The following is a 21,730-nucleotide window of genomic DNA, read 5'->3' as shown; positions in this document are numbered from 1 at the left end:
ACTCTTCTCTTCCCTGGTCCCCTCTTGTTAGAACCCACCCAAGAAAATGGAATCATCATTTAAAACAAAACAGACAAAAAAACCCACCAAAACTCAACCCTCTAAAGAATAACACTCAGATGCCAAATCTTTCCATGCCTGTAAAATCAGCAAACGTTTTTGATAGCCAGGCACCACTGACCAGTGGAAAGGACATTGACTCTGGAATCAAAAGACCTGGGTCCAAATTTCACCTCTGATGCTTAGTATCTGTGTGACCTTGATTAAGTCACCTAACCTCTTCGGGCCTCAGCTTCTGCTTCAAGAAAGGAAGGAAGGGTGAAAGGGAGAAAAGAGGAGGAGGGAAGGAGGAAAAAGAGAGAGAGAGAAAGGAGGAAGGAAGGAAAAGAAGGAAGGGTGGGAGGGAGGGAAGGAGGGAGGAAGGAAGGAAGGAGGGAGGAAGGAAGGAAGGAAGGAGGAAAGAAAGAAGAAGGGAGGGAGGGAGAAAGGGAAGAAAGGGAGGAAGGAAGGGAGGGAGGGAGAAAGGGATGGAGGGAGGGAGGGAGGAAGGAAAAGGAAGAAGGAAAGGGAAGAAGGAAAGGGAAGAAGGAAAGGGAGGAAGGAAGGAAAATAGCAAAGGTTGGATCTGGTAGACTGAAGTCCCTTCAAACTCAAGAGCTATGATCCTATATGTCACATAATCTCCTGCATCTCAAATTCCTTTCCTGTAAAATCAGCAAGTTAGACCAAATGGTCTCTAATGTCTGTTTTAGCTTAAACTATAATGCCATATGCCCCTGAAGTGAAGAAACCCCCTCAGTCATTTCCAATTCTTTACATCCAGCTTGGTGTTCTGTTCCTTTAATAAATGTGTGTTGTTATCTAACAGACTTTGATGTTCTCCTTCCCCAAACTGATGGACTAGGTTTCCTTAGTCTTATAACCACCCATCTATTTCTTTCACTCTCTCCTTCCCTTGCCTCTTTCTTCCTTCCAAAAGGATGACTTGTCCCTGATTCTTGGTTCCAGGAAACACCCTCTCTCCACCACCCACGTTCTCTTCCTTCTTCTAACTTCTGACTCTGGGAAGCTCTCTTCTTCATTGAAAGGCCAAGCCCCTTCCCAGGAGCAATGGCTCCCATCACTTTGGGATTTCCCAAACCCTCCTCGCTAGCTCCCAAGGAAGAGCTCAATGCCCAGCCCAGATCAGCGGGGCAGCATGCCGAACCATCTGGCTCACCTCAAGCTGTTGAGGCTTAGGCTGCTGCTGTTATAAGCAGATAACGGCTGGGAGAGGTTCTGAGATGAGGGGTGCGGCTGCACCGAGGGGAGGCTTTGGTGAACAGTCTGGGTGGATGACTGTGGCCTGGCCGGCCGCTGTACTTGAGGCTGAGGGGGAGGCTGTAGCTGGGTTTCTGGAGGGGCCTGTGGTGGCTGAGGAGCCTGAGGTGGCGGCTGAGGAAGAACTTCTGAGCGCTGAAGCAGGACAGGGCCCGGGCCTGGGGATGGGGCCTGAAGCTGAGGCTCTGGCTGAGCTGCCTGAGGACAGGGGTCTTTAGGCACCACAGGCTCAAAGATGGGCTCCTTGCAACTGTCCTGGCTCTTCTCCTGGCTCCTTTCTAATCCCGATATCTTCGGGACAACGGGCCCTGCATCCTGGGTGTCATTTTCAGTTAGCGTGCCAACGCCTAACTCTGGATCTGCATAGAGGAAGGAAAAGAGACAAAATCATGGGCAATGATTTATAAGTATAGATGAAGAGAAGCAGGGGAAAATCCCACCCACCACCACTTCCCAAACAAACTCCAAGCCCCAACCACTCAATTCAAAAACTCCCTTTAGCTTGTCTTGTTCTGGGACGCACCAGCTTTGATATATCTGGTCAGAAGGTCAATGGCTCAAAGATAAGAAAAGACAGCAAAGCAGCCCCCCAACACTCAAGTAAAAATGTTTTGGGGGGTGAGAGAGGCAAACCAGAAAGCAGTGAAAATCTGGAAAGTGACCTGGGCATCCAGCCCACCTAAAGGTGAATGTTTTCCTTGATCTTGACAAAGTCCGTAATAGTGCAAAATTAAATAGCCAACAACTTGATTTTCCTCCTTTTAAAACAAATATACAGGCCCCGTATACATAAAGGGGAAGCACTAACAATGCCAAATGCAGCAAATGTGACTTAACAACACACAGATGTTCTCCTTGGCCTTGTGCATTTTTTGCCGGTGAGACAGAACCGACACTTGGGGAAATAAATTTCACCTGGCCATTGCTACTCCAGTAAGAAAGCCAGGCATCCCGGCCCAAAGAAATAGATCCCAGCCATGTTTGGGATCGAAGCTGGAATGATGCTCCAAACAGGAATTTAAATTGAGCTCACTTCAACTGGGATTCTGATGACCAGGCAGGGAGTGGAAGAGCCCCCGCTAGTCTGGGCTTTGTCTCAAAGTCCTATTTGGCAAGGCCTAAAAAAAATGGCGCACATTAGGGGAGGGGGTGGTATTTTATAAGACCTCTGCAGGCTCTCACTGCCCAGAATCCTTGGCAGAACGAAATCTTTAGCAACTTGTCAAGCTGGAGATTTCTGGGCAGGGAGAGGGAAGACTCCAATCACCAGAATAATAGGGACAGAGGTACAAACCAATCATGTGACCATGGGAGTGGGGGTGGGGAGAGGAGAGAGAGAAGAGAGACAGAGAGAGACAGACAGAGAGAGAGAGAGACAGAGAGTGCACTGGAGCAAGAACCTCTCCACCTTAAAATGAGAGGGAAGGCATTATCTTCAGGGCAGAAGACTTAGCTTGGAAAATGGATCTCATGCCTCTTCTCCTCCATACCCCTAACAAGCACCCTCATGAATAGTCTAGCTGTTTAACATATAAACATAGAGAAAAAAAATTCTGTGTGTCCACAGCCAACCTGGTAGACGCATCCAAATAAACCTATGGCCAGCACAAACATTCAGTGGTCTGTAAAACAGCTGTACTGGCTCTAGGCTAGCAGCAATGCTCAGTGGGACCTAATTTCCTCCACCCTATCAGTCTGACTTCTTCACCATCTGTCCCTCTTTCGACTGCTTGGTCTTCCTAGATAGACTAACAGGCCTCTCTGCTCATTACAAACATACTAGAGAGTTTTCTGACCAGCCAAGACCCTCACAGGAGGCTCTCCCAAAGAGGGGGGAGGGAGGACAGGAGGTGAGGAGAAGGGACATGTCTCCGGGCTTCGTTTTCCTTGACAGCTTTGTAGTAGTTGGCCTCTGAGGTCCTTTCCAGCTCTCAACATGTTCTTGTCTTTGTAGAAGAAAGAGTGAGATCAGGAGAGGAGATCAGACGGATGAAGGGAAAGAGGGGAAGAGGAGAGGAAAGGGGAAATAGGGGGAGGGGAGGGAAGAATAAAGAGGAATGAGATTGAAGGAGCAGAGAGAAGAGATGGGAGGTGAGAAAAGGGGGAGGAAAGAGGGCGAAAGAAAGAGAAGGGGAACAGAAGAAGAGCATCTCCTGCCTCTTCCAATCCAAATGCAACACCCCCAGGCCTCCTTAATCTAAACACCTCTAGCACTGATGACTTAACACACATCAATGAGAAATGGAAAGAAGAAAAAAGGGAAGGGAAGAGAAGGGAAGGGGAAAGGGAGGGTGAATGGGGAGGGGGTGTAAGGCCAAGCAACCTGATGAGCCTCAAAAGCCCTGGCCTCCTTCCCCCCCTTCTCCCTCTATCTGCACTAGAGTTACACAGGTTTATTTGGCTTGTACTGAAAAACTCTCTGGCAGAAAAGGAGCCCTATCCACCTTTTTGGAATAGACCCCTTCTCAGAATCATATTTATAAATGCATATGGATGGAAGATTACAAAGGAAAGTGATTATATTAAGCAAACGTGTCCTATTTTTTCCTGTCCAAGTTTATAAACCCCTCAAAAATCTAACTGGGGCCCACTGACCCCAAGTTAAGAACCTGTGATTTCCAATATAATCAGCTTATCTGCAAGTGTCAATTATTCAGCTCAGTTTCCTAAGTTTCATCTGCAGAATGTCTTCTGTACCATCAGAGGCTACACTGGGGACAACCTCATATCTACCACTTCTCTTGAAAATATGAGCATTCCTGTGAGAAGGGATGGGAGAATCCTGCAGAGGAGATCCCTGAGTGGATCTACCTTGGACTCCAAAGGAAACAAGATCCAGCCTCTGCCAAAAGTTAGAAACCACAGCTCCGATCCACCTTGGCAAATGACTTGCCCTTGTTCCAATGTTTGGACACACAAGTCAAACCAGAAACTTCAACTGAGAACACATGGGGAAAGTATGAAGAAAGCAAATACAGGGGACTGCTTCTTAGACACATGAGGCTCTTGAAACACAGTTACTGATCAGATGGAAAAACCATCTTCCCCTCTTTATAAACCAAGTTCCCTCTCCCAGCAATTCTTCCTTCCCCTCCCCTCCCCTCCCCACCTCCCCACTGCTAGGTTCTGCTCCCTGAGAAGCTCCATTGGAGAACCACACAGTAAGAGACAGAGAAGGGCAGACAGAAGGAGTTTGGGAATCAAAGACTATAACATCTCAAGCTTGTTTCCTGCTCTCTGTGGGATCTTAAGTTCATTATTTCTAAGGCCTCAGTTACTATCTATAAAATGGAAGAATTTGGATTACAAAATTCCTGTGGTCCCTTTGTAGCCCAAAACATGATGATCCTTAGGCAAACCAGCTAGGAATAATGATAGCAAGCAATATAATACAATAATAAAAACGCAAATAACAATTCATAATCACAAATGCCATTTATAATAGCAATCTGAGAAGTTTACAAAGGGTTTAACATACATTATCTCATTTGAACCTCTGACAATTCCAGGGAGTAGATGTTACCATCATTTCTTTTACAAAGGAGAAAAATAAAGCTAGAAAAGTTAAGGGTCCTGTCCATGATCACACACCTAGTAAGAGTGATAGGGTTTGAACACAGGACATCCTAACTCTAAGCCCAGTATTTTTTTATCCCTTTCCTGACACTTCCACTCTAATGATAAGTATTAATTATAACTAGGACTGATATGGTGTCTACTACATGCTAGGCAGTGTGCTAAGCATTTTACATTTATTATCTCACTGGATCCTTACAACAATCCTGGGAGGTAGGCGTTATTATATATCATTCCCATTTTACAGATGGGGAAACTGTGTCTCGCCCGTGGTCGCATAGCTAGGAAGTGTCTGAGGTTGGATCTGAAATCAGGTCTTCCTGATGCCAGACCTAAAACTCTATTCCATGCAGCACAAACTTAGCTGCCTCTCCAGGAAACACCAAGGCACAGAGGAGCTATGAACCACATGGGTGGAGAAAGTATACACAGATGAAATGGTGGATCCATTTTTCTCCAAAGTATAGCTAAACTGAGACGGAGAAGAAAAAGGGCATGTATGAGAGCGTCAAGGCCTCTGATCCGACCCTCCTGATCTGTTACAATGTTCGCTTCCATCTCGGCTGATCCAAGAAGCCTTTTCAATAATGATGACCACTCACCAACCCCCAGGAGATAGATTTTGTAGAAAAGATAGGCCAAGAATCCAAAGCAATCCAACAGGCATTTCAGCATCTATCGTGTGTTATAGGTGCCAATAACACCATACAAAGTAAGAAATCAATCCTTGCCCTCAAGAAGCTTATACTCTGTTGGGGGGGGGGGGTTGCGGTACACCATGTAAATTACCTCTGCCCATCCTTTGAATATGAAAGTACCCTGAAGTTCCTTAGAAAAAAGACATTTTAGTCCTTTAGTATAGTTGATTTTAAAATCACTCCCTTCATAGAAGCAGGTTCATGGGTGTGGGTAACTTATGTCTGCCATAAACCTACAATCCATTAAAATGCTCAACACATAAATGCTTCCTAATAGCAACACAGGAAAAACAGCTGAGAAAATTAAAATGCACACGGGTCACATTGACGGCAGTAAGTATTTTCTATATAGATTTTATAGGAGTGCCGATACTATTCTGGATCATACCATAATTTCTAAATGATACTGCTTCATTCCTATTTTCTTTGCTAAAAAGCACAGGACGCTTACACTGTTGTAATTTTTTTTTTAAGAATACAAGCTAGGAGGGTTTTTAAATTATTACTATTACTTTATGCTTCAGAAATGTTTGTAGAAAACCACTTGCCGAGAAAGCAGCTCAAGTCTGCTGAACCTCCAGCGTGCTGAGGAATATAAGCTCCCTGAGGTCAGGGACCCATAGCATGATCATCCCAGAACCCCTCACCCACACACAAGTAGTCCATTCGGCGGTGGTACTGCCTCCCCCTTCCCTGGTCCTCAGATGTCTTGATTGGTGGATGGGTGAAAACTCAACTCAGCTCAACTCTGGCCATCCCCATGTGATGTTCCACATTCCAGCCTTCCATGAACGTAGATAGAGGGCACCAAGAACTACCCAGGAAAGGTATTCTGCCATGCTCCCGGCTGCACGCACCAACAGACAGAGGCCGCCAATCTATACATAAGGATCCCTGTGGGTTATACATTGACTTCAATTTTAAAATGCAATATTATCTGTGTTTTATTGTATGTTTATTTATTTGGTTAAATATTTCCCAAATACATTTTCATCTGGCTTGGCCTACACTTGGGCACTGTTGCAGGCAGGCTGCCAGGCTGTGTGTTGGATACCTCTGGTCTGCATGAAAACTCCCTTCTTTGCCCACCATTCCCTATGAGTAATATCCCTCTATTAAAATGTAAGCAGGGATTGTTTCTCTGGTACTCATCTCCTCTACCAAGCACCATACCCTGGCACATGGCAGATGCCTACTTATTGGATAAATGAATTTCATAGGCAAGAAAGAATTATCATTGTGAATGACAGGTTTAGGGTAGACCGACTCATCTGAGTGCCATGTGTTTCTCCTTTGGACCATGACATCAGGGAAATGATGATGTGACTTGCAGTTGACTTTGATTTGAGTGAGGGAGGGCTGTGCAAGGTCACCAGCTTCACTTTCTCCTCCAGAGCCACTTGGGTCCAGTGGCCACATATTCATCAGGATGATTGGAGATGCTAACTCACCTTAGAAAGAGCATGGACATCTGCGGTCCCCTCACCAGTCTTAGCAATTTCCTAGTAAGCTTATGTATTCAAAGACAATACTAAGTACTTCCACACACCTCCTTTCTTTTTGTCCCATCAGTGTTGAGATTGGCTTCCAATTATTTTCAATCCTCTATCAGCAAAAATGGGTCCAGCGATCAAACAAAACTCACTTGTTAACACGTGCCAGCAGGGTGGTAAGTGACAACAAGCTCTGTGTTTTACTGACAATGCATGTCTGACTTGGCTATTGTTAAGCCTTGGCTCTGAACAGTACTCTGAAAGGTCTCCAAGGACAGACTCCTCTTTGTACCTTCCAAGGTCCCCAAAGCATCAGCTCTCCATTCCAGCCCTCTGCTGTCTTCTTCACCTGTATTCTAGATTCAACAGACAATGCTGTATGGCTGCTGGTGTTCTGCACTGGCAGCTTGAAACTACAATTATGGTGGCTCCCTAAATTGTGATACATGGACATTAGGGCTGGATGGGTCAAAGTACGATGGAGGTCCCAAATTCAGTCCCTGCTTTTTGACAGAACTGCCCTTAAATCAACCAAATGATCTACATTCAATCAACGAGCACTTATTAGGCACCAATTGTGTTATGCGCTGAAGGAGCAGAGATAAAAATGAACCACAAAGCACTTAAATTCTTCCTTATTCTAGGTAGCTTATTTCAGCCTAGCTCAATCAGGAATTCTTAGCTTTTTCTGTGTCATGGACCCCTGTTGGCAGTCTGATGAAGCCTACAGACCCCTTCTCAGAATGATGTTTTGAAATAATGAAAGGAAATGCTAAATTCCAGTTAGAGGTTAGTAAGAATAAAGAAGTAATTTTTCCCCCATCCAAGTTCAAAGACACCCTGAGATCTATCTCTATGTCTTTTTTTTTTTTTTGCTATCTCTGGGTACAAATGTTTTTCCCCACAGAAATAAGATGGAAGGAAATACATTTAACAATTGTTACTGTGAAAAAAAACTTCTCAAACATACAGAGAACTGGGTCAAATTTATAAAAATAAGAGCCATTCCCCAATAGATAAATGATCAAAGATATGAACAGTTTTAAGAAGAAGTAATCAAAGGTATCTATAGTCATATGAAGACGTGTTCTACCTCACTACTGATTGGAGAAATGCAAATTAAAACAACCTCATACCTATTAGATTGGCTAAGAGGGCAGAAAAGGAAAATGACAAATGTCGGAGGGGATGTGGGAAAAAATGAGACCTTAATGCAGTTGGTGGAGTTGTGACCTGATTCATCCATTCTATAGAGCAATTTGGAACTTTGCCCCAGGGGCTATAAACCATGCATATCCTTTGACCCAGCCATACCACTACTAGATCTGTATTCAAAAAGAGATGAAAAAACAAAAAGGCAAAAGACCTATATGTACAACAAAATTTATGGCAGCTCTTTTCTAGTGCCAAAGAATTGGAAATTGAGGGTGCCCATCCACTGGGGAATGGCTGAACAAATTGAGGTATGTGATGGTGATGGAATATCATTGTGCTTCTAAGAAATGACGAGCAAGATGCTCTCAGAAAAACCTGGAAAAATTTACAGAAACTGATGCAAAGTAACATGTACTGCGTACAAAGTGACAGTAATACTGTAGGGTGATCAGCTGTGAATGACTGTGCTGTTTTCAGTAATACGATGATCCAAGACAACTCAGAGGGACTTATCATGAAAAGAATTGATGGTTCTGGATACAGATTGAAGCATACCTTTTAAACTCTCTTTATTTTTCTTGAGTTTTTGTCTACATTTTCTTTCACAACATGACTAATATGGAAATATATTTCGCATGACTACATATACATAACCTCTATCAAATTGCTTGCCTTCTCAAAGAGGTGGGGAAGGAAAGGAGGGTGAGAATTTGGAACTCAAAGTTTATAAAAATGAATGTTAAAAATTGTTTTTACATGTAATTGGGGAAAAATAAAATACTAAAAAAAAGGACTCATCACAAAGAAAAGAAACCATATGGAAAAATTCTAGTGTTAATTAGTAATAACTTTGGTAAGGTCAAGTTGAACTTTCTAGTGTAAATCGAGATTTTAGGGGTAAATTTTGGCCACTTAAAAGTAACGAATAAAAATGAAAGTTGGCATATAAAACTTTCCCCCCACAGTGAGTAGAAGTATGATTCGGCCCACAAACACTATGTTCCAACTAACTGAGGTCTGTTTGCTTGGGCCAACGAATGCCAACAGACCAGGTGCATAAACAATCCTGGCTCTGGAATCAAAGGACCTGAGTTCAAATCCCACCTCTCATGCTTATGAGTTATGTGACCTTAGGCTAATTTCTTAGCTTTCCTGGAACTCATTCTCTTCCTCTGTAGAAATAGAGGGTTGGAGTAAATAAATAGCCCCTGAGATTCTTACTATGGAAAATGAAGGAGTCAGATTAGACTCTCTCTTCTTGCTCTAGGCAGCAAGGGGGCGCCATAGTGCATAGAGCTCTGGGCCTGGAGTCAGAAAGACTCATCTTCCTGAGTTCAAATCTGGCCTCAGACACATAGTAACTGTGTGGCCCTGGGCAAGTCATTTTACCCTGTTTGCCTCAGTTCCCTCATCTGTCAAGTGAGCTGGAGAAGGAAATGGCAAACCGCTCCAATATCTGTGCCAAGAAAACCCCAAATGGGGCACAAAGAGTCAGACAAGACTGAAAAACTAGTAAAAGGAAAAGTTGGTTTATATCCTATTAGATAGAAGCTGTGAAAAACAAAAATTAAAACCAGCTAAGGATTTATTTTGAAAATTCGGAGTTGCAATGCCTAACATGCCTCTCTGAAGTGTCGGAAGATGTTAATGTTCAAGGCAACGTCCTCCGGGAAACAGCATCTAAATGTCCTTATGCTAGTAAAGAATTAGTCCGTACCTCTGTAAGTTAGACACGGATCTTGACTATGTTCATTGCCCTGCACTGTAATGAAGACTCCAGGGTAGAAATAATACATGGGTGTAACAGATTGTAATCCTCCACGTAGGATCCCCTGGGCATCTACCTGTCTGATAACCAGCTCTCCATAATGGAAGCTACGGAAATGTTTGATCTGCCCGACCCACCTTCTCTTCCTAACTCCTAACATCCGCCTGAGTGACCCACGTGGGGACCAGATGGCACGGCCATCAGTGTCACCAGATACAACAGCAAATCAATCCGGATGAAAACAGATTAATTCATGTGGGGTCACAGAGCCGGCATTTGGTATCATAAAGGTTAGAGCGAGAAGTTGACTCAGGAAGAACTGAGTTCAAATCCTGCTTAAAATATTTATTACCAGGGGGCAGCTAGGTGGCACAGTGAGTAGAGCACTGGCCCTGGAATCAAGAGGACCTGAGTTCAAATCCGACCTCAGACACTTGACACACTTACTAGCTGTGTGACCTTGGGCAAGTCACTTAACCCCAATTGTCCTGCCTTCCCCCCTCAAAAAAAAAAGATATGTATTAGCTCCAGGATCCCGGGCAATCAGCTCTCTCAAACTCAGCTTTCTCACCAATAAAATGGGGACAGTCACGGCACCCACATTTCACAGGGTTGTTGGTGGGATCACCAGAACCGACACATGTAAAACACTTGGCAAATCTTACAAAGCCATGTAAATGTTAACCTTCCTCATTACTGTCCTTATGATTAGGAGGATTCCAGGTAAGTGTCAAAGAAGAAAGGGCTAAGGGCAAATAATACAACCCAAGGTGAAGAGCCTTGGTTCTAGAATCAGAAGATTCCAACCCCAGCTCTGCTCCTCACTACCTGTGTGACCATGAGCACCACCCCAAGCCTTAATATTCTCATCTGTGTAACAAGGGAATTAGAGAAGATTAGAGATGTGAAAACAAGCCTGTTGACCACATGTGGGTCACGACACTCCCGAGCGCCGATGGAACCAGATTAAAAGGTTATTGGGCAATATTAAACACAATAAATAAAATGCAGGTAATGTTTGTTACATTTTAAAGTTAAGCTATCCTTACGGACAGATGATCAGCCAGGTGGTTGTTGTTGTCTTTCGTCCTCTAACAGGACCATGACATTGGGAAGGTGATGCCATGACATGCAAGTGAATTGGATTTAAGTGAGGCAGGATGTGTAAAGTCACCAGCCTCACTTTCTCCTCCCCAGCCATGTGGACCCAGTGACAAGGTGGCCCAGTAGATAGAGTGCTGGACCTGGAATCAGGAAGACCCGAGTTCAAATCAGACACTTACTAGTTGAGTGACCGTGGGCAAGTCGCTTCATCATGTTTGCCTCAGTTTCCTCATCTGTAAAATGTGCAGAATAATGGTACCTATCTCTCACAGTTGTTGTGAGGCTCCAATGAGATAATAACTGTAAAGCACTTAGGTTTAGGCATACAGTAGGTGCTGCATAAGAGCAGCTAGGTGGCGCAGTGGATAGAGTGCTGGCTCAAGAAGACCTGAGTTCCAATCTAGTCTCAGATACTACTGGCCGTGTGACCCTGGGCAAGTCACTTCACCCTGTTTGCCTCAGTTTCCTCATCTGTCAAATGAGCTGGAGAAGGAAATGGCAACAAACCACTCCTGTATCTCCGCCGAGACAACCCCAAACGGGGTCATGGAAAGTCAGACACGACGGAAACAACTCAACAATAAGAACAAAGACGCCATCTAAATGTTAGCTATTATTATTAGAGGCCCCCATTTCTATCTGGGTCAGATGACCTTGAAGGTCCCTTCTGACTCTCAATCTAGCATATCCTATGTTTCAGATACTTCCACATGTTGTCAGCACTTTCTACATTACTCTATATAGAATTACTACATTACTATCTATTACTCTATTACTATGTATTATCTTCTATATCACTATATATTATCTTAATTATTTATGTACATGTTGCATTCTTCTAGCAAAAGACAAGCTCCTTGAGGCAGGGGGTGTATTTTGTTTCCCTCTCTGTATCCCAGACTCCTAGGATGATGCCTTGTAACATCGTAGGCTCTGGGTTTGAATGTCGACTCTACTATCTGCGTGAGCTTAGCCAAGAACCATCCCCTTTCTGCGTCTCAGTTTCCGCCTCTGTAAAGAGTCAGCCAGATTAGACGATCGCTAAGGTTCCTTCCGGTGCTAAATTCTAGGATCCTATGACTACAACATGAAAAGTGTAATTCTTGGTCTCTCTAGTCCTCAGTTATTCAGTGAGGGCTCAAGAACTATTCCCTGAATGAAAGGGAATTGTTTTTGGCGCTCCTTGGAAGGCCTTGGTGGGGCTGGTGACGAGGATGGGGACTGGTGAGGATTTCTCTGGGCTGATGTACTTTATGAGCGCATCGATACGAGGTTTTCTCCAAAAGCCAGGCCGGGACAAGGCGCGTGGTTCAGCAGCTAATCTCCAGTGCATTTCCACCTCCTTCTACGCTGAGCTTGACGGATAATTTGTCTGAAGAGTGTGCTTTCCCCCACACAGCGGCGTCATTTTTAGCGTTTATTCCCTTTGAATCTTTCAAAGGAGGGAGCCGGCTGAGGCAGTGGGGAAAGTGAGGAATCAAAAATGGTGGGTGCATTGAAAGGGTTTAGTCCCAAATTTTCAACGTCACCTTCTAGTCAAGTATATGAATAGGGAGATAATATAACAAGGGTTAGAAAACACGACAAACGAGTTCGGGTTTCACACAGGCAGTGCAGCGTGTGGTTAGGTCTGAAAGAGCAGGGCTTTGAGATGTGGCCCGGATGCACTGCCTCGGGCAACATCTCCTCATATCTGGTTTCCCTACATGTAAAAGAGGGCTTTGCGTTGGTTTGTTCTCTTCCAATCATGTGATTTCATCCACATTGGCAACTTTCCTGGTGCGGAGATTCCGTCCTCTGTTAGGACAGACTGGCAACATAACTACGCTTTGTAGTCTTAGAAAATGTGAGGGAAGCAGGCGCTGAGAAGTGACTCGTCCAGGGTCACTCAGGCAGCAAGTGTCAGAAGGAAGATCTGCACCCAGCTCTTTGTGACTTCCAAGGCAGGCCCTCTATATCCTACCCTCAGCCGCCTTTCAGGGATAGTAAGAAGATAATTGTTACCCTATGGGAAGAAATACCCAGCTTCTGGAACACTCTGCAAACACGGACCATTATTATTTTAGAGAACAATAAACTAAGCAAATCATCTACAGATTATTATTTTAAAACTAGTATCTCCACGGTCGTTTGTAACGCTAACTCGGTCCCTTTAAAGGGAAGCATGACAACATGAAGCTATGTTAAAAGAGTTATTATTAATCTTCCACCGGGATATAAAGTTCTCCAGATTTATAACCTCATTAGAAAACAAACACACACTCTGGGCAAGACTTTTCACCTCAGTCTGCCTCAGGCTTTTCACCTGCAAAATGAGAGGACTGCACCAGTTCTCAATCCAGGATCTCACCTGGGGGACCTCAGCCGGTTGGTTCTCTTTACCCTGTTTCTGGGCCTCAGTTTCCCTACCCACAAAAAGAAGGAGTCAGGCTAGATGACCTCTGAAGTCCTTTTCTGGCCCTGTCATCTCTATCCCTAAGACCCTGGGGACACTCCAACATCTACAATCAACTACACAGCACCGGCGATCAATCCACTAATGAGCCAACAATCCTTAGTGATGGCAGTATCTGTCAAAGATGTCCCTTACAGAGAAGGAGAGGGCTTAGTCTCCCTATCAGAGAGGCAGACAAATAAACTATAGATTTAATGCTAATAAGAGACAGGAAGAGACATCTTCGGTTCTTGGATTCATTTACCCTTGAAATTTTAGAACTTGGGCTCCTGAAAAGAGTCCCCACTGAAAAAGAGAGGATGACAATCAGTTGCCTCTCTCTCTCAACCCATTCAGTGGAGCCTAGAACGGGTATTAATGAGGTCATTTAAACCCCTCATTCTCCCCACTTGGCAAAATTCTTTACACAGAGGACAGATAAACACTTGTCTCTCCCAAATGAAGATGAGTTATAGTGATGGTTAGACTCTCCACGGTCCCTCTGTGTTCCCTAACTCAATCTGTAGACGATAACAGGAGTGAATGGGAAAGCAGAATCATACAGTAATAATAGGGGATGGAAAATCATAAAGCTAAAAGCTTGAGCTTCCAGGGGTTTAGGGACTTAATGGTTGGGTTGCCTCCTACCAAAAAAAAAATGAAACAGCAGACTAGAGATGACAGAAAATCGGCAACATCCCCATGTTTATCTAATTTCAGGCCCTGTGTGGTGAGGTTTTTTAATGCCATTTTGCAAATGATTCTGTTGCTTTTTCTTCCAAGAGACGGTGCCAGAAGAAGTCAATGCTCACAAGGGCCACAGAGGAAAGAACCAGGATCTTGGATCTGGAGAGGGAAGAGACCTCAGAGGCCATCTAATCCAACCTCATTGTCCAGATGGGAAAATGGACACTGAAGAACTTGCTCAAAGTCATAGAAGGAGGCACAAGGTCAATGCAATTCCTAAGATTCCAAAGGCCATAAAGACTCTTTTCTGCTCATGTTTCCTCCATGTAGGGAGGGCAGATTTAAGTAAAGAACACAACATTAATAAAGGGTCCAAATCTCACATGAGATGGTAAATACTATGACCAAGCAAGGGCAGCTAGGTGGCGTAGTGGAAAGAATGACCAGCCTGGAGTCAGGAAGACTTGAGTTCAAATCGAGCCTCATTCACTTATTAGCTGTGTGACATTAGGCAAGTCACTTCACTCTGTTTGCCTCAGTTTCCTCATCTGTAAATGAGCTAGTGAAGGAAATGGCAAACCCCTCCAGTATCTTTACTAAGAAAACCCCAAAAGGGGTAATGAAAAAGGAAACATGACTGAAAAAATGACTAAACAATAAAAATGACCAAGCTGCGTCACTGATGTTCCAAAGCTCTGGGAGGCAGAGACTCCTGACCTATCGGCAACTCCTCCTCTTCCTCCGCACACCCTCCCTCCTTGGCTCTCTGTCTACATTGTTCCTCTCAACAAAGTGTATGGTGAAGCAAAGACAACATGTGTTTTAGTTCAGCTTCTTAGAACATTATTAGATTCTCTGGATTCCTTCAAGACTCAGATCAAAAGCTACTTTCGGCAGGACATCTTTCCTGGTCTTCCCACCCATTCCCAGCTGCTAATACCTTTCCCCTCTAAGATTGCTAGCATTCTTTCTATCTATTCTCCTAACTATCCATTTATCTCTCTCTCTATCTAACCATCCATCCATCCATATATGTATATATATATATAGAGAGAGAACAGACACCAGTATGTTTCCATTGGAACATAAGCCTCCTCGAAGGCAGAGGTTATTTTTGCACTTAGCATAACATCTGGCACTTAATAAATTCTTACTGATGAGCTAATCAACCAAATGTCAGTGCAAGTTGGAGTCACCTAAGAGTAGAAGATGCTAGATTTGGAGCCAGAAAGACCTGGATTCAAATTCTACTTAAGACTTTGGGCAAATCATTTATTAATCTCTATGGACCTCAATTTTCCTCATCTGTAAAATGGGAGGCCTTGGACCAGATGACTTCCAAGATGCCTCCCAGCTGTAGATCCTTGCAAAGTCACTTAACTTCCTTGGACTTCAGTTTCCCTATGTATGAAATTAGGGGCTAGACTAGAATTCTTTTGTGGGGTGGAGGGGAAGGGCAGGGCAATTGGGGTTAAGTGACTTGCCCAAGGTTACACAGCTAGTAAGTGTGTCAAGCTTCTTGAGGCTGGATTTGAACTTGGGTCCTGCTGACTCCAGGGCCAGCTGCCTCTAATTAGATGGCTTCTTAGGTTTCTCCCTAAATATATGACTCTAAGATAGGTCACACTGAAAGGATCTTAACACACTGTTGAAAATGGTCCTTTGGCTCTGGTTTCTCTACCTCCAGAATCCTAGTTTCACAAGGCTTCCTCTTCCAATGCTCGTGTGCGCACACACCTCTCCCTGCTCCTCCTCCTCCACCCCATCCCCCTCCTTTTCTTTAAGCCATTAAACAGAGCCTAGTTTGTTCCATTAGCAGATTCAATTACTTGAGCGAATGGAAGGATGACATTCAGCCTTGCAACTCCTCTTCTCGGTCACTGAAACTGTACAAATAAATTGAGGAAAACCCACTGTTTGTTCAAGGCAAATTAATTTTCAAACACTGAGGGAGTGGGGGAGCAGGGGGGATGATGGGTGCTTGGCAGGGCTCAGAGAGATTCCATTTCGTGCTTGTCATTTGGTGTAAACATTAATTACCATCTGGGAGGCTGCGCTAGGGGCTGGATTCTCTTGCACAAACCTCAGAGGGGCTGCAGGCTTCCTAATAAGCAGACTCCTAAGCAGGGCAAATCACTGGTCCTTTCTCTTTTTCCAGCCTAGCCTCGGCACACTGGGCTGGAACCAGCAGAATCTTGGCTCTGAAAACACAAGGCAGCCAAGGCCGGGAACCCTGCAGCCCCGATGTCATGGGGCTTATAACCTTTTCCACCTGCATCATTTGCTCTGGCCTTGATGCCTCCAAAAAATGAAAGCAAAACCTGGCTGTTCCCCACCCCTTGTATTTGGAGAGAGAGCTTTTAAAATCCCCCCCACCTCCACCAAAGCAATACACGGCCATACAGATATTCATAAACACACAACTCCTTTTAAGGGAGAAGGGAATGAGAGCACCATGGCATACAGTATGAGATTAACAGATGCATGTTCGATAAATAATAGCCTGTCTTCCAGTATTTGAAGGGTCAGTCTCTTCTAATGTTTTCATCAGCTCCCTACGTATCTTGTATAGACATGTTATGCCCCACTCCCACCCCCTTCTCCTATTAGAATAAAAACTTTTGGAGGGCAGGGAGTGTTATATTTTTTCCCCTTCGTGTCCCCAGACCTTAGCTTGTGTTTGTCCTACTTTCTTGAAGAGGACTGTGACATCAGGAAATGATGACATGACTTGCAGTTGGCTTTGATTTGAGTGAGGGAGGGGCTGTGCAAGGTCACCAGCCTCACTTTTTTCTCCAGGGCCATCTGGGTCCAGTGGCCTGATGTTCATCAGGACGAATGGAGATGGCCCAGGATGCAATGGGAGACCCTGGCCCTTTTAGGCTAACGATTTTCAGGTTCTCACTTTGAGTAAGGTAATGCCACAGCTTAGCACATGTTGCCTCCACCATTATAATGAAGGCTTTTTTTAAAGTCAAAAACTTTTTTTCTAATATTTGTACCCCAGAACTTAGCACATCATAAGGGCTTAATAAATGCTAGCTGAAGGGATGATTGCTTATTGCCTGGAAGAAAGGTCTTGCTCAGCTTGGTCCCAGAGGGCAGACCCAGGAACAAAAGAGTAGGGACTTACAGAGAGGGAAACTGAGGTTTGAGAAAAGGAACAATGTCCTGACAGAGCTGCCCAGCTGTCCCAAGGAGGAATGCAATGTCTTGGGATGTAGGGAAGAAGGCAAAGACCTCAAAGGAGCCTTCCAAAGGCTGAAGGCTCCTTTTTAACTTGCTCAGTATATGATGGGGAGAGGATCTATTTTAAGTTCAGGCTGGACTTGATAGCCTCTGGGACCCTCTGTGGAATTCTGTGATGGATCCCGTTTGATTCTTACATATAGGACACTTAGTTCTGGTTTCTTCTCCTGGTCAGTTCTGTCCTAATTTTCAATCCCCCAAAGGTACTGCTTTTAAGATGCAAAAGCCCCTATCAAACAGGCACTCTTAGCTATGAGACAACTGGTCCTTATCATTACAAACTCTCCTTGGCTCTTGATGTGAAGAGAAGCAAGCACATTTCCCAGTATCATTCCTGTCTGGTTTTGACACTTAAAGGTCTCATCCTTTTTTTGGCTTGGAACATTTGTCTGGGTGCAAACCTTGCTTGCTCCCTAGGTTTTGGTTTTTCTAACTTCCTTCTTCTTGACCCCCTATCTGCCACAATCACACACACACACACACACACCCCTTCCACTGGTCCTGTAGTGACTGCCCATGAACACATCACCTTTTGCCCTAGTTTCATACCTTACACAAAGTTTGATACATTGGAACACCGAGACTTTTGAACCAAACAGAACCATCATACACATGACCCTCTTAACAAGGTACCTTCATGGGAGATTTTACATTAAGAAGATGGTTTCTAAGAGGGAAGACTAGTAGATCATCATTAACAATCATCATCATCATCTCCAAAGGTTCCAAAGAGTTAATTGTAGGTTACAGTAGCACAGAATGTGATACACCTGCTTTGGCCAGAGGGTACATTTAAGGACAACCTTATTGTCACAATAAAAGCAGCAGTCACAGGTCTTCTGTCTGGTATTTGTTCAGGAAGAGCAGGATAGGAGTAGTAGGAGGTGAAAGGGACAGAAAGCTTTAACGACACTGTAGATGTATGTAAAAGGAGTATGGATTTTTGAATTTAACATCTCTGGTTTTTTTTTTTTAAGTGTCTCTGCAGCTTAATTGAGAGCTTAAGTTAACTGGTTTGTCAGTAATTACTCTAAGGCTGACCTCAAGAGCACCCAGCATGAATACAAGGGGGGATTGAGGAGGGGAGGGGGGTTGCCTCTAGGATGATGTAAGTAACTCACCCATCAGTTTCCCTACTAAGCAGAAGTGAAATTGTCAATGCTGCTTAGTCAATGGTTCTCAGTATGCCCAAGGACAGTATGTCCGCAGCTCTACTGCCTTCCTTAATGTCTGTGATGTGATGGAAAGAGTAATGAATTTGGAGCCAGAGATTTAGAGCTGCAAGGGACTTCTGATCAGCAAGCTCCTCATTTTACAGATGAGGAAACTGAGGTCCCTACAGGAAGCCTCTCTGGACCCCCCTTAACTCGAGCACCTTCCCTCTCTCGAGTTTATCCTGCACAGGGCTCGTTTGAACATAGAGACTTCCATGTCGCCTCCCTCACTAGACAGAGAAGCTCCTTGAGAACATACTTGTCATTGCAATCTCAATGTTTTTTAGCACAGTCCCTGGCACATAGTAGGCACTTAACATACATTTACTGGCTGACTCATCCAAAGTCACATAGATTAATAAGTGGAAAAGGCAGGATTTAAAACTAGGTCCTTGGATGTAATCCTAGCATTGCTACTTGCTACCTGAGTGATACTGGCCAAGTCTGGGCCTCAATTTCCTCCCCCGTAAAATCACAAGTTTGGACTAGACATTTTTCTAAGTTTCCTCTGGCTCTAAACCATATGAACTTAGGATCTACAGCTCTGAGCCCTCCATTTAATATTCCTAACATTATTTCCTATAAGGATAGTCCCCAGAGACCAGATGGCAAATATTTGGAGGTTATTTTTGGCCCTTCATCTCTCTTCTCCCTTGGCAGGTCATCCAAGAATGAAGGAGTGAGGTCTTTTTGCTTTATGCCACTACTAGAAACAAAAGAGTGAAGTCTTTTTGCTTTGTGCCACTGCTAGAAACAAGAAAAGACACCTTTTTTTTTCTGTCCCCACCAGTATAAATGTTTACATACACGTATATACAATTATGTTTTGTGGTAATATGATAAGGCATTTATCGAAAATCTTTCACACTATCATGCCAATTAAGAAGGGAAAATAATCGACTGTAGCCTAAATCCCAGTTTCAACACTTTGTTCTGGGTAGGATAACCCTGGGTAAATTTCACAGGTAAAGCCACAAGCAATAAAGGTCTGTTTGAATATGATCAGCCTTCCTCCCTCCTCCCCTTCAGCTATGAGCCCTAGCTATTTGTAGTGGGAAATTATGGATAAAAATTTTGAAGGGAAAAAAAATTCCTTTGGGAGTGAGGGGAAAGAAGGTGGCAAAGGGTAAAAATGGGAATGCCCATTTTTCAAGTCTATGTTAAACTGGCTCCAACCTCCCCGCCCTTCCAGCTTGTAGCTTTTACCTCTCCAAACTGGCAGAGACGTTTGGGGCCGGCTGCTGGCAGCACATTAGGTAAACAGAGACTCCAATATATATTGGTTTCATGTCCCCACCACTTTGGAGTGCTTGTTAAAACTACCGTTTCAAAGGGATTAAAAGAAGAGTGTACTTAGATGCAATCACCAATAACCTTCTCCCTTCCCCCTAGAATCCTCCTCTCCTCTGTGTTGGGAAATCGGATCAGCAGGGCCAAACGTACCTGGCAAGACTAAATGGAAGAATGCCCATGATCAGCTCACCTGTGGCTGCTGAACATTGGGCTCCTCTTAAGCCCAATCAGCATTGATTAATTGTGGTATTAAAGGCCTGGGTGCTTATCCTTCACCCCATGATTCTCCCCCCACCCCTGCCAGCATGGTTATCTGCCAGGCTAATCCTCTCCCTCAAGCCATCTGATGGCCATTTCATAAGAAAAGTGTGCAGCTGTTGACAGTAGAGGAAGGCTGATGTGCCAACAATCACAACTGAAACGTACAGTGGGCTGAGGCAGGGAAAAAGTCAGAGGAAGGCCACACTAAACACATTGTGTTCTCTCTCTCTCTCTCTCTCTCTCTTTCTCTCCCATTTTCTCTGTCTCTTTCCCTTCCCCCTTCTGTCTCTGTCTCTATCTCCCTTCTTCCCTTTTCTTCATCTCTCTCTGTCTCTGCCTCTCTCTCCTTTTCTCTGTCTGTCTCTGCCTCTCCTCTCTCTCACTCCCCATGGTTCTTTAGGTCTTTGTTAGAGACAAGACAACACCATCTTCCTCAATCCAGACTCTTCCACTTCCTATTCCTGGGGTCAGACAATTAAGCCCTGCTCAAACATTCTTGCTGCAGTAGGTCTAGGGCCCAGAGTGTCTCTGGGTGTTGCCACCTCCCTACGATCGGTCTGATTTACTCACTTCATAGCCAGCTAGATTGTCGCAGATTCCAGTCTCCATCTGGACCTACAATCTTCCTTCATCACTGCTCCTCAAGTAAGGATGGGCAACCTCCTTGAACTCAGCTTTAGTCTCTAGGAGCTGATGGTCAGTCATGTAAATTACTAAGTCCTTGGAATCTGGACTGACAGTGGATATTTAGGGGGCCAGCCACCTTCATTTGCACTCTATGCCCCTCTAATCCCCTCTTCTGGGGGATCATGGATTTTGAGCTGAAAGGGCCCTTAGGTCCCAAATCCTCAGGGGTAGGGACCTTTCTTCTGTCTTGGCTGCCAAGCATAGTGTCAGGCACATTGCAGATATCCAGTAAATGCTTGTTGAATAGAAATGAATTAAGTCATCTCGGTTGATCTCCTCATTTTACAGTGGAGGAAGCTGAGAACCAGAGGTTAAGTGACTTAACCAAATTTATTGAGCTAGTATGTAGCACAGCTAGGATTTGAAATGTTACATATCCATTGGGCAGATACCACCTTGCCTGGAGCCGGTGGTCCTGCTTCCTCAAAAGCAGGCTTGGTAAGCTGTATTTCAGGAGAATTGGTTTCCTTGGTAGTTCTATATACAGGGTGTTCCTAAAGTCTGGACACATAGGCAAAAATGCATATTTTCAAGAACTGAAATGAATGAAATTTTCAACAACATTTTATTTAACTGGAAATATTAACAAATAACATCTTCGATATGATTTCCATCATTTGTGATGCAAAGGTCGATGTGCTTTGCAAGATTGACGTAAACTTGACGTAATAACTCCACACTGCCGTCAATTTTAGCACATTCACTCTTTATGTGTTCAATCAAGTGTGTTGCATCTGTGATTTTCATTGAGTACACCTTCTCCTTTAGCATACTCCAGAAAAAGGAGTCTC

The 21,730-nt window shown here is 44.2% G+C and overlaps 1 protein-coding gene across 2 annotated transcripts in view; it reads right to left on the bottom strand.

The window, feature by feature from the left end:
* Window positions 1–21,730, bottom strand: part of AUTS2 (activator of transcription and developmental regulator AUTS2) — a 1,199,563-nt gene that overhangs the window by 40,099 nt on the left and 1,137,734 nt on the right. For both annotated transcript variants that reach the window (XM_036768802.1, XM_036768803.1), the window contains one exon: window positions 1,220–1,679. In XM_036768802.1, coding sequence (XP_036624697.1) covers window positions 1,220–1,679 — 460 coding nt within the window. The remainder of the gene's footprint in view (window positions 1–1,219; window positions 1,680–21,730) is intronic.

This window comes from Trichosurus vulpecula, chromosome 7, assembly GCF_011100635.1.
Source record: "Trichosurus vulpecula isolate mTriVul1 chromosome 7, mTriVul1.pri, whole genome shotgun sequence".
In the NCBI taxonomy this organism is placed as follows: domain Eukaryota; kingdom Metazoa; phylum Chordata; class Mammalia; order Diprotodontia; family Phalangeridae; genus Trichosurus; species Trichosurus vulpecula.
This window is presented reverse-complemented; position numbering and strand designations above follow the sequence as displayed.